The sequence below is a fragment of the Xyrauchen texanus genome, chromosome 30 (genome assembly GCF_025860055.1).
Source record: "Xyrauchen texanus isolate HMW12.3.18 chromosome 30, RBS_HiC_50CHRs, whole genome shotgun sequence".
NCBI classification, from domain to species: Eukaryota; Metazoa; Chordata; class Actinopteri; order Cypriniformes; family Catostomidae; genus Xyrauchen; species Xyrauchen texanus.
Window position 1 is genome coordinate 15,928,001 of NC_068305.1, and position 13,913 is coordinate 15,941,913.

Genomic DNA, 13,913 nt, shown 5'->3' on the forward strand with positions numbered 1-13,913 from the left:
ATAATTTGGAGAGTGGAGATTGTTAAGCTTTGTGTGAAGTTTCTGGGACAGTGGGACACATGTTACTAATGAACTGAAATGAAAAATGTAATTTTGTGATTAATTGGAAATACTGGAATAAGTGAAAAAGTTAAAGGTGCAATCTGTGTTAGCTTTAGCAAGACAACTTTGAAATCACCACAAAATTATGGGGATAGTTCACCCCAAAATGAAAATTCTCTCATCATTTTAGATATTTCAGCTCTGTGGGCCCATGCAATGCAACTGAATTGTGATTAGACCTTTCTAGCTCCAAAAATCACATGAAGGAAACATAAAAGTTTCACAAAACATTCACTTGCATTGTAAGAACCTACGGAGCTGAAATATTCTTCTTTTGAGTTCTGCAGAAGAAAAAAAGTCAAACACATCTGGGATGGCATGAGGGTGAGTAAATGTTTGGGTGAACTATCCCTTTAATTAATTGTGAATACAAACTGCAAGTTAATGCGGTTACAGATTTTCCCATTAATTACAATTGGAGACAACATTTTTAATTGGATAAAATCCTGTAAAAAAATTCTTAACAGATTTATATAACACTCGTCACTTATAATGGATTGCACCAATAAAAGTGAACCATCTAGCTTCTTTGGAGAATGTCCCTGTGCTTTAGTATGCGATAAATATTCAGCAACACATAGCTTTATAATGATTGTCAACAAGAAAATTATTGGTAATCTCTAGGCTTAATTTACAGATCCTTACAAATGTAAAGCTTTTAATAAAGTATGTTTAACAGTTAAGAGAAGCTTAATAACATTAGTGATAATAATTTAGTACAAGGTACAAAACTTGCAAACCAACTCTTTAGTTTACGCTTAGTTAAGACTAATGAGAAACCGAGCAGTTGAGTTTTTAACACAGTTGGCTTGCTGGGGTTTGCTCATTGAGGAGGCATTTATCACCTGCTTTTAGAAACGCATGGCTAGGCGATGAACTGTATGCGTTTCCATGGAAACGTACCTTTGCCATGCCGACCAACTCCAGTGCCTGGATCTGTGATCTCTCACAGAGATTGCCCTCTTTGCAGCAATCGGAGAGTTCATTAGATAAAGCACAGAGACAACAGAAGTTTTCAACAAAGAGCACCCATAATAATGGAGATTCTTTGGGTATCTCAACCAGAGATGCTGAGATCAAATATTTTATTTGTTATTAATTGGATATAAATTCATTAATCGCTTCAGATAACTCCATATTTGAATGCCTTTGCTATATTTCCACTGGGAGAGTTTTATAACTATAATTACATTTACAAATATACTCTTATCCTCTGAATTGATCTCATATGTCATTCATTGAGCAAATGTATAATGCAATAATCTCTGGCTGTACTGGTATGTTTACATACTATTCCTTAAGGAAGTACTCTGAGACCTTCACCTATTTAGACAAAGTTTAGAAGGTATTTACTTATATTACTATTTTTTGTGGGACTACTTTAAAGAATCAAAATTTAAAATAGATTTGATTTGCTTAAAATATTTAGGTAATAGTGTCAATACCATTTTTTCCATTTGTATTATTTTATAGTTCTGATGACTACTATTATTCAAAAACGTGGAAATTAGTAATAATAAAGAATTAGTAGGTGTGTCCAAATTGGTGCTTGGTGTACAGACAGTGCAGAGTTGCATTCAAAAAGTGGTTGTTTACCCAAATATTTAATGACACAATCAACAGGAACGCCTCTTAATGAGCCTGCTGCCCAGGAATGTTGCCATGGAAATGAAGGAGGACTTCTTGAAGCCACCAGAAAGAATCTTCCACAAGATATACATCCAACGGCATGACAATGTCAGGTATTAAGAGAAAGAAAGAGGAAGTCTTTGAATGTTAATTTCTTAACTTAATTAAGCCACTCATGTTAGAAACCCACACTTGTTCTATGAATGAGAAATAGCACTACGTACATTGATAGTTTTCCCAGACCAGGCAGTGTCAATTCCATTGCACATAAATGTGATTGTGAGAACTGAATCAATGAGTCAATAGGAGTCAACAAGTCTCCACTCACATGCAGCCATTTAAGCTCATAAGTCTGGCTCCCAACCAAAGCGCCAACAGCGTTAGCGCTATCAACTCAATAGCTGCTCAGTTAACACACACTGCCCACACATGCAGAGAGAAAGTAAGTGAGAGATAGAACAAGAGACTGCTGGGGGCCAAACTGACACAAAAGCATTTACGGTACACACAAATACAAATATGCCACTCCAAAAAAAAATTCATCCCAGCAATGACGCAGCATACAGATAACTTTTCCTGGCAAACTGTTTAAAATGCCTCCCATATCTTTTGTTGTTGATGTCAAATGCAATGCCTCCAATCAACCTTGAATTTATTTTTGTGCAAATTGATGTATAACTTGATGTATAACTGCCAACGTGGACTGGTTACATGACATGCCCTCATTCTCAAACACTTTGAATAAAACTATACAAGGTAAAATAAAACTCAGACTACATTTAAAACAGGTTACAGTGTTGGGTCATGACTTGTTCAATATCTATTATAAAATAAGGTCCCTAAAGCACAACTAGTTGCAAACCATTGGTGTAAATGACAGAGCAATTTAATGTAATGTGTTTGACAAATAAAGGGACAACAGACTCTGTAGACACTGCTTGATTTATAATGCTGTTATCATTCTGTGATTTTTAAATGCTTTTATATTGATATTACATGCCCTTGATTCAGTTGATTCAATAATAGCCAGTTTCTTATAAAATACACTATTATAGCTCATCCCTTTGCCCTTAGAAATAACTGGGAGTTTCATTATTATTGTGGAATTCCTGGTAAGTATCCTCATATCCCATTAATCTCTTGTTCTGTGCAGCATCCTATTTGCGGATATTGTTGGGTTTACCAGTCTAGCCTCGCAATGCACGGCCCAGGAGCTGGTCAAACTGCTAAACGAGCTCTTCGGGAAATTTGACGAGCTTGCTACAGTAAGTAATACATTTGCATGCATGTGCGAGAGAGAGGGGGGTTGGGGGGGGGGGATTAATTATAATCCCCAATAGTGGCTAACCTCTTACAGATTTACATTGTGCATATCAGGAGAGAGGAAGTACTTGAGGAAAAAAATTTATTTGTAAATAATAAAAAATAAACAAACACAAAACAAAACAACCTTGCTTTGCGGGGCCCCCTGGTGGCTCGGAGGCCCCAAGGGCCCGCTTATACTGCTTATAACTAGAAACAGCCCTGTTGGGTTTAATTGACCCTTCACTAAGCTCTGCCCCCCTTGGTTATGGTTGCTCGCTCTGAAAAACTCTGCAGAGCTCCACATTGTAATGAATGGGAGATTGCCATGAACAACAAATTCTTTGGCAAATATTCTCATAAACGGAATGGATAATATTATTACATGGGCTAGTATGAAGAGTGATATTGTAATGTATATTTATCTAAAGATTTTTGCTAAAGAAATTGTTAATTTATTCAGTAATTTGATTTAAAAACTGTGTAGACTGTGAATCAGATTCAAGGCAAACAATTATTACAGTCACTTTAAAAGAAAAAAACATTTAATAGTGATTACACATCTCATAACATTAGCACAAGTATACAGAGCTGTTTAAAACTAATTTTGATGCTGTGAACTGTTTATTTATTATCGGTTATACCAGGGGTCGCAGCCTTTTTGACATGAAGTGCCATTTTTTTATTTTCCTGGTCAATGGCATGTCATGAAATCACTAGCACACAATCAACAGTGAGAGAGGATATGACATTTTTCGCACCTGCATTCAAATCAACATCTTGATGTAATCCTCATGATCATGCATCGTGTTTTCATGAGCTGAATGTGAGGCTAAATACTATTAAATTGTGATGAGACTCACGCTGCGCATGCAAGCCATTTGCACATCACAAGTCAATCAATTAGTTAGCACTTTTTGGTGAATCGCAAGGTTCCAGGTTTAATTTATTTTAAATAGACTTGAAAAGATGTTTTAACCCCACGATGTGGGTTGATGTTTTCTGTTTTAATCTTTTAATATAATTTTGAGTGCGACTATGGTTTAAGGAGGGTATCATCGGCACAGCCTGACCGAAGCAATCGGGTGCGTTTACTCACCTAATTAACCGACTGTGAAGCGCTGCCGGCTCGTGATGTGCTTGCATGCGCTGCACAAGTGTGTTGGGTATACTGCAGTCTCGTCACATTTTAACTTTATGTTTAGCTTCCCATTCAGCTCATGAAAACATGCTGCGTGATCATGAGGAAGGATTACATCAAGATGTAGATTGGAATGCAGGTACAGAGTTTAAAGTCTACTCCTCTCTCACCACTGCTGGCCTGCCAATGCTGGCACACGTGCCATAGGTTGCCGACCCCTGGAAATCGATGCATAAATGGATTAACATTCAATTATTTGCTTTCATTTACCTTGGAGCAAATGTAGGTGTCATTGAAGATGTTATATGTTCATTTGGAAATGAGGGCAGACACAGTTTAATCCATAACATGCTCATCTCTGAATTATTTAAAGATTATTACAAATAAAAAAAGAAAAACACTGCAGGTATCATCTAAGAGTAACTCATGCCACTATTATGAGTGATTGTAACTGTTTCACAGGGTAACGTGGTTACCCATGTTAACATGGGACATTGGTTTGAATGGGAACTGGAAATTACACTTGTCAGAACAGTAAATCACAAGTGGAATAATCTTATTTGCAAAATTAAAGCATCATAGGCTGAAATGTCTCAATAGTTAGCTTATACAGTTAAATTATTTATTTATTTCTTCATTGGTTCTGTTGGTCTAGTGGTAGTGTGTCTGTAAACCATGCACACTGATCTGGGTTCAAAGCACCTGAGAACATCTGTATTTTTATTTACTGTATTTTTATTTCATTGTCATAACAGCATCCTTTACTTTTCATAGTTTATATACATGACACTATCGTATGTTTCTAATTACCCATGACACAAGATGATATCTTAGAACTGCGCTTTTTTCTTTTTTTTTCTTTGGAGAGCAAGTAAGACCAAATTGACCAATGAGTGAGAATAAACTGAGAAAGCATGAGAAATTTCTTCAGAAACTTAATAATTCTGTTTGTTTAGCAAAAAGTTTACATTTTCAATCTTAAATTGGTTCGAACATTTTAAAAAGCCTCTTAATTATGTGTGGAAAATATAGTTTATATTTTTTCTCAGTAATTCAGGCATGCTCAGAAAATTAAATCGATTTTACTGTAATTGCTTGCTGTCAGATTCAGTTACAATATTGATTGATTTATTTAAAACAATTTTATAAGTAGTTTGTCTGTGTATGTGTGTGTTTTACAAATTGTTTTCATTATATCTGTTAAAAATACATCAAAATCTGCAGCAAAGCAACAAATGAATTGTATTGTATTTGTACCCAGATCCCTGAATATACTGCCATTAAGCCTAACCACTGGACCAGCATCCCAGCTCTATTAGTGCTGTCACTTTGTTGATTTTCAGGTTAATCAAGTCATTATTTATTATAAAGAAATAAAGGCAATTGAAAGTATATTATCGACACTTATCAGCTATGATGCTGTAATGTTGCAAATAAAGTAATTCCACTTGTGGTTTGCCGGTCTGTAATGTAGACAAGTGTAATCGGCAGTTCCCATTCAAACCAATGTCCCAGTTTGACATGGGTAATGCCATGGTTACTGTTGTAACCTCAGTTCCCTGATGGAGGGAACGAGACGTTGTGTGATGTAGTGATGCCATGGTTACTGTTGTAACCTCAGTTCCCTGATGGAGGGAACGAGACGTTGTGTGATGTAGTGATGCCATGGTTACTGTTGTAACCTCAGTTCCCTGATGGAGGGAACGAGATGTTGTGTGATGTAGTGATGCCATGGTTACTGTTGTAACCTCTGTTTCCTGATGGAGGGAACGAGACTTTGTGTGATGTAGTGATGCCATGGTTACTGTTGTAACCTCTGTTCCCTGATGGAGGGAACGAGACGTTGTGTGATGTAGTGACACTAGGGGTCACTCTTGAAAGCCCCGAACACCTCCCATTCTTTGAGAAAAGGCCAATGAGAATTGGCGAGTGGAATTTGCATGCCACTCCCCCGGACATACAGGTATAAAATGAGCTAGATTTTCAGAGCCGGACGGTTGTACTCTCAGCGATAAAAAAAAATATTAATCAAAGACAATGCATCTGTGTATTTCCTCAGTTAATTTGGGATTACTTCAAGGAATTTATCACAAAAATGTATAGTTCATACAAAATAATTTTGTTTAACCATTGACCCACAAAACATACTTGGTTTACTCATTTTAACCACTAAGAGTTCTAAACATAAAGAACTAATATTGGCATTATATTCATTCATTTTCTGTTATAGCATAATTTAATGTACAGCTGCTTTGAAACAACACCTGTTGTGAAAAGCGCTATACAAATAAACTTGACTTGACTCTTGAAAAGCTTCATCATGTCTTTGTGTGTGTGATTGGCAGGAAAACCATTGCAGAAGGATTAAGATCTTGGGAGACTGTTATTACTGCGTGTCAGGCCTGACCCAGCCGAAAGCAGACCATGCTCACTGCTGTGTGGAAATGGGTTTGGACATGATCGACACCATCACGTAAGTGTGGACCATTTCAACGGTATCTTGCTGCTCAATCTTATTCTGTTTTTTACAGCAGTCATTGAGCTGGCCAGAACAAGACTACAATCATCTGACAGACTATATTTGAAAGATATAGTGTGGTTTTATTTGAATGTGTGTGTGCGTGTGTGTAAGACCTGTCCGAATATATTCATTTTTCTGCTCTGAATTCTAAGGAGGCTTTCACTGCTGCAGTCCCTTATCACCTCACACAGGTGCTAGAATCCACCCCCACACACACACACTTTTCCAGTCTCACATTAGTGTAGATCTGCTGCTTCTTGTTGGTAGCAAACAGAGAAGAAATTCCTCCTGCTAAATCCCCAGCTATCTCTTTTCAATCATCACAGCATGCATTATAGAGAGGGATGATGAGAAAGAAGCTTTTGAAAAAGAGGCAAAAAAAATTACTCTTGTTCTCTTTCTAAAATTCAGTGTCTTTGTAAGGAAACGGCCCAAGCGTGACTGATTGTGGAAGCACCAATGACACTCTGAGTTCCACCTCCCCAATATAAACCGCAGCCCTCTTCAGACGCACCGTGATTTTATGTTACAGACTGCAGGGTATGCACCCCCTGCTGGCCTCACTAATATCTCTTCCAGCAGCAACCATAGTTTTCCCAAGGAGGTCTCCCATCCAGGTACTAGCCAGACTCAACCCTGTTTGGCTTCAACAGTGTGATATACTGCTGGCTAATGTTCAGTTGCTTGACAACGGAGCCATTGGTAACTTCCAAATGCAATAGATCTCTTCTACAATCTTGTTTAGTGGCTAGTACTATGATATTGAGGAGTGAACTAATGCATCACAGCGAGTTTATCTCTGCTGTTGTACTCTCAGCACTTTTCAGTGTTTTTCAGACTCTTTTGAGGTGCTCACAATGCTTCAAAGAGAAGGAAATTAAAAAAAGAGTTCTTCTCAGCTTGGGTATTCTTTGTGTAAGTTTTCATATTGTGGTGGACTTACCTCAGGAGTATGGCATCTCCCTGTTTGTTTATGTGCCTGCGGCACACGGATCTCCACAAAAGATTCTCATTCACTTTGCAACTCGTGTCTGGGTGCTAAACATACACATTCCATGTTGTCCTATTCTGAGAACTGTCCTAATTGTTCTTCCTTCTCGACCAAGACCCGGGAGAGAAGGTTGAGGGCTGCACTTGCAGGAAAAAAGGACCCATATCTCTCTCTTCAGGCCAGAGAAGAGACAGTAGAGAGTCCGCAGGCCCCATCATAGGGCAAAATGATGGAAAGCTTATCTCCTATCCTTCCCTCACTGTTTGAGGGTGCGTGGTGGGAGAGGAAGATGACGAGGAAGACAAGGTGTTGTCCACCATCCTTGAGGAGGAAAAAGATGATGAAGGGGAAACCCAGAAAAGGCAACATGATTAAAGTTTTATCCACGCACTTCAGGGACCAGGTCGTCTGCTTACAAGTCTTCTATCCCCCACCATTTAATTCGGATGAGGAGCAGATGCTACACTTTTTATGCCCAGTGTGAGCATTGCATGTCTATGTGAACATGCAGTCAGTTCAGACTGTCGAACCAGCACTTTGTTTGCTTTGGAGGATGCACAAAGGCATGTCCATCTCCAATCAAAGGCTCTCTCAATGGATTGTCAATGCAATAACCCTCGCATATGAATCACATGGTGCATGATGCTCCATCAGTGTGAAAGCGTATCCAACCAAAGGCATGGCTTCTTCAATGGTGTGGGTAAACGATGTGTACTTGTAGGAAATATGTTTAGCAGCAGGTTGGTCTTCACCAAGCACATTCGCCAGGTTTTATAACATAGGTGTGGTCTCTCTCTTCGCAGGTCCTCGCTGTCTAAGTGAGCTAATTGTTCTAACACACTACAGGCGAGCTTAGGCTCTTATAACGAGTGGGCTATCTGCTATAGTTTTGTTTCAGCTGCCTGTATGTCACAAGCACTTCTTTGAAAAACTTTGCCTTCCCAACCCTGGTTGTAAAGTGGTTATAATATGTGTATTTATAAGGTTCAAATAAATTCCCAGACTGAGATAAATTTTTCCTTCTGGCTTTTGACTATGTAGGGAGATTGATCAATACTCTATTCACATTGAGGCATGTCTTTGATGCCGACACCATCTTGTGTGGCCTGTGACATCCTATATAGTACATATCCTTCCTCAAGTGTCTATGCCCCTGGCAAGGCCCCTCTGTGGGGTGTGACGTAACGGCAGTAATGCGGCGTGATTGAATGTTTTTCCCTTCTGACGCAATGTCGAGTGAACCGTAATCGAAAGGGATCTCTGGTTATGCATGCAACCTTGGTTCCCTGAGATGTAGGGAATGAGACATTGTGGTAGCTGGCCACACTACTTACCCAGAGCTTTGAGGTGCGAGCGATGAGCTCCTTGACCCTCAGTCAAAATGTTTTGATTTTGCACCCCTTTAAATAAGCCAGAAGGGGTGGGGCTCAAACACCATTGCCAATTATGGAATTGGCTTTATTTTACAAGGGCTTCAACTAGATAGTTGAGAAGGAATTCCCATACACATCAGAGGAAACGTCAGGGGATTTTCCCTTAATCTCAGGGAACCGAGGTTACTTCTACCTAGTAACTTCTAGGTAGAAATATATAGTGTTTCTCACCATGTAAATCATTTTATTTACTTTAACATTAAAGGTGCAAGTTTATGAAAAAAAAACTGTACTTTGAAATAAATATGTTTAAAGATGTGTAAAGTCAGTGCTGCTGGTGACACCAAACTAAAATAATAACTGTTTTCAAACCTTACTTATAGTTGACTTACATATAGTTGCTAATTAAACTGGGATAGGAAAAATTATTTTAACATAGGAAAAAGTTGCCAATTACCAAAAAACTTAACAATGAAATTACCAATTGATTTTTCACTTTATCTCAGTAACCCCCCTATTATGGACACATTCAGTTATATAATAATTTATCATGGGTGTCAAATACTGTGATGAGGAGGAGGGCATGGTCGGGCCATGATGGAGCAAGGGAGAGCGAGATAAGGGGCGGCTGGAGACAACGGTTCGAGGGAGTGTGACGTTGCCCTTCCTTTACCTGTTACAAATACATCTGCAGTTATTGTTGCAATTGTAGTTATTTGGTGATGGCAACTGAAAACATAAACAAATATTTATGTTGCATCAATATCAATAGGTTCCAGTATAGAGTCAAATAGACCAGCAAACATACACAAAATGCTTAGGTTACATTTAACATTTTGTTTATTTTGATTGTGCGTGTATAATCAGATCTGTTGTAGAAGCAACTGAGGTGGACCTGAATATGCGTGTGGGTTTGCACACGGGCCGTGTGCTGTGTGGTGTTCTGGGGCTGCGCAAATGGCAGTATGACGTCTGGTCTAATGATGTCACACTGGCCAACATGATGGAGGCTGGAGGACTGCCTGGGTGAGTCATATTTAGGACCTGTCAGTTTAACAAATTCAGAAATTGTTGCCATTTCTTTATATAGTGAAGACTGTTTGAGCTGAAAAGGAAGAGTGTAATAATTTGCCCCTCCCCCAATAGGAAGGTTCATATCACCAGGGCAACACTGGAATATCTAAATGGAGATTATGAGGTGGAGCCGGGCTATGGCCATGAGAGACACGCTTTCCTCAGCAAACACGCCATTGAGACCTTCTTCATTGTGCCCTCGCACAGACGCAAGGTACAAAAACATCATCAAGTCAATTATCTGCAGAAAGTACAGGGGAATGGATGTAGGACGGGACTTGATTTTATGGGATTATGAAAAGTAGAGACATATCAGGCTATGATATTATTGGTTAATATAATTTTTCACCACCTACATGACCTTGGTTACATCAGCAGAAAAGAAAAGCCATTTTTGAGAAGGACAAAAATGATTAAGGAAGAACCATGTTAATTATTACACTGGAAAGTTATAAGGGCCATTTCTCAGTTACTATGTCTGAGCCAAAAGTCTGATTGCAAAAATGCTAGTTTTCTCTAACTATAGTTTTCTAGCCTCAAAACTAAAATAGCAATAGTATCAGAGTTTTTGTAATAGCTGTTGGGGAAGCAAGTGAACACAATAAAATCCAACATTGGGATTCATTTACATTTTTATCAAAAGGTTGAACTGTGTTCTTAGGACAAGTGCATTTTAAGGCTGGGGCAGGTTGTCACATGTGTTTTACATGTGGTATTTTAATAGAATAACTTTGAATAATTACTGAGAGCAAGAAAAATTGTTTCATGTTACCATTTCCTTTTTTGCTGTTGTTAATTGTTTTGTGTTTTAGAACAGTTTTACAGAACAACCTATAGCTGACTATTTACTGGCAGGTTCCAAATGTGTCTCAGTCTCCCATACATTTTGATGAAAGATGATGAAAACTCACATTCTTTTCTTTAGAATAATGTGCACTGATGCATAATAAGACCAGATACATTTATTCAGAAAGTAAATACTTCATATTGTCTTTAAGGACAATTAGTCTCAAATTAGTTCATCATGAGCTTCAAAAGGAGCATACACTTTTTATTCCCTGAAAGCAACTGTTAATGAAAGTGCTCATTAAGTTTGAATGTTCAGAAGAAGTACAAATTTCCTTTAATGTTTGACTTACTTTCATGATCCTGTGAAACCAAAAAAAGATTTGGGCTATTAGTCCATCTCTATTGGCTTTGAGGCCATCTATGCTAGTGCACTCCCAAAGGTTAACAAAATCAACTTTTAGCAGATTTTAGTCTGTCTTTAGTCTGTCTTTCTTTTGAAAATTGGACTAAAAATATTGATGACTCATCACGCATTTATGGGCTCATCCAAGTCAAGCAAGCAGCACATCATGGTTCACAACTGTGATGTTAATTAAAAAGGGATGATCCCTTCGATATGTCCCTAATTTCCTGTTTCAATAGGATACATGTCACAGGGTCTTTTAAAACCATGAGAATTGAATTTTTCTATTAGAGGTTTGAATGTGCAACAACTTAACTGCATTGGCATCAAACCGAATCCCTCAGATAAGAGCGACAAGTATAATGCAATAAAATGATCCACGCAAGCACAATCAAGAAGCCCCACACAATTCCCAGTGCTGGAGTTCTTTAGAAATGGATTTAAGGGCTTCTTTTTCATATCATTTCTTTTGAGTCACTACCTCTTGAGTCACTACCTCTTGAGTCACTACCTCTTGAGTCACTACCTCTTGAGTCACTACCTCTAGACAATGGTTACCACAGCCATTTTAACACATTCAGTAAAGCTTTTCTCCTTCTGTATTCCACATTACATCCTCTCGCTCTCTCTCTGCAGGTTTTCCCTGGGCTGATCCTATCAGACATAAAGCCAGCGAAGAGGATGAAGTTTAAGACAGTTTGTTATCTGCTGGTGCAGCTCATGCACTGCAGAAAGATGTTCAAGGCTGAGATCCCTTTTTCCAATGTCATGACCTGTGAAGATGATGACAAGGTGTGTGATTATTTACATGTCCATCTTAACAAAAATTGCATATATTGCCATCATTACTTTGTTTCCATTTTTGGATTGTATAGAGTGCGAATGAGAGTTAACTATAACAGAACAATCTGTACAATCCTCCAATACTTCATAATCCAAGACCCTAAATCACCTTTTACAACCACACAAATCACATCCACTCTGTTTTAATCTGGTCCACTCTAATGGCTGTTCTTCAGAGTGGATTACTGTCACACCTGCAGAATTACAGTTCTCATCATGGTTGACTGTGTGTGTGTGTGTGTGTGTGTGTTTTGATTTGTATCAATCAGTGTATAATTATTATCTCATCAACATTGTATATGTAAAAAAAATATGCTGAGATATTTTGAATATTTTTGAATATCCATCCAATGTAGAACTGATGGAGTTCAGGAATAACCCATTTATTGTCACCACACTCAATACAATAACGTAATGGAGCTTAGTTTGCTTGATTATGCATATACATTTAAGCGGGTATGTGTGTGGTTTTCTAAAAGAAAGAAAACACCTAATAAAACCTAATAAAACCTGGACCTAATAAAAATTATATTTTTAATAAAGAACTAAAACCAAAAGACACAAACACACACACACACACGGACAGCTACCAGTAAACGTTCTCTCGCTGTCGCACCACCGTCCGCAGTCAGCCTTTATCCCTCTTGGAGGCTTGATTAGCCTGATAAGGGACCGGGTGTGTAAAATCATGACCCAGCCCTGCCCTCTGCCCTGTCACAGTACACTTCATGAATTATTAGGCATTATATCAATTCGCACCAGAGTTTATCCCCCTCAAACCAACAGGTTGGTCAAATGATATAAAAAGACCTCAAAAAACACGATTCAGTAATTCGTACACGAAGATACTAAGGATTGTGATAAGTGGCTCAAACCCCTGCTGTTTGCAGTATGAGAGGTCCCGCAAACCTCCACAGGGTTTTCCCCATTTGAGCTACTGTATGGGTGCCGGCCGCGCGGCGTGCTTTATGTCATGCGGAAAACTTGGGAGGAAGGACCTTCGAATAGTAAAAACCAAATTCAATACATTCCTGACCTTAGAGCAAAACTCCACACTTTGGGAAGGTTAGACAAGAGAATTTGCTCTAAGCGCAAAAAAGTCAATGCCGACTGTACGACAGGGGCACTCGGCTACAGGAATTTGAACAGGGAGATAAAGTGCTTGTATTGCTGCCCACCTTGAGCTCCAAATGACTCACCAAGTGGTGAGGACCCTTTGAGGTCACACAACGATTCAGAGATCTTGATAATGAGGTTACCCAAACGGATAGGAGAGGGGCACATCAATTCAACCACCTCAGCATCCAGGTGGTGCCTGTAGCCTTGGTGACAGTAGTTCAGGAGAGGGTGGAGCTCAGGCTGGATGTATCTCCCAAGTCAAGTTCATTCATCCCGGTTCATTGCAGAGACCACCTCTCACTGTCACAGCTTACAGACATAGCCTGGTTGCAAGCAGAATTCACAGATGTGTTTTCACATCTTCCTGGTCACATGGACTTCATAGAGCACCATATCGAGACCACCCCAGGAGTGGTGGTTAGTAGCCACCCCATCATCTTCCTGAACATAAGAATGTTTAGGAAAAATTAGAGGCAATGCTTAAAATGGGCTTAAATGAGTCACACAGCGATTGGGCCAGCCTGGTAGTTCTGGTACTGAAGAGCGACAGCTTGGTTCGGTTCTGTGTTGACTACTGGAAAGTGAATGAGGTGTCCAAATTTGACGATAATCCAATGCCGCGGATT

General features: G+C 38.9%; 1 protein-coding gene across 1 annotated transcript in view; it reads left to right on the forward strand.

Annotated features, from left to right (window-relative positions):
* The window catches only part of LOC127624273 (adenylate cyclase type 1-like), a 62,703-nt gene that overhangs the window by 11,279 nt on the left and 37,511 nt on the right, over positions 1 to 13,913 (forward strand). Inside the window, exons 3-8 of the mRNA XM_052099017.1 lie at positions 1,726 to 1,844; positions 2,885 to 2,996; positions 6,520 to 6,647; positions 9,927 to 10,085; positions 10,206 to 10,347; positions 11,962 to 12,117. Of these exons, the coding sequence (XP_051954977.1) occupies positions 1,726 to 1,844; positions 2,885 to 2,996; positions 6,520 to 6,647; positions 9,927 to 10,085; positions 10,206 to 10,347; positions 11,962 to 12,117 (816 nt within the window). The remainder of the gene's footprint in view (positions 1 to 1,725; positions 1,845 to 2,884; positions 2,997 to 6,519; positions 6,648 to 9,926; positions 10,086 to 10,205; positions 10,348 to 11,961; positions 12,118 to 13,913) is intronic.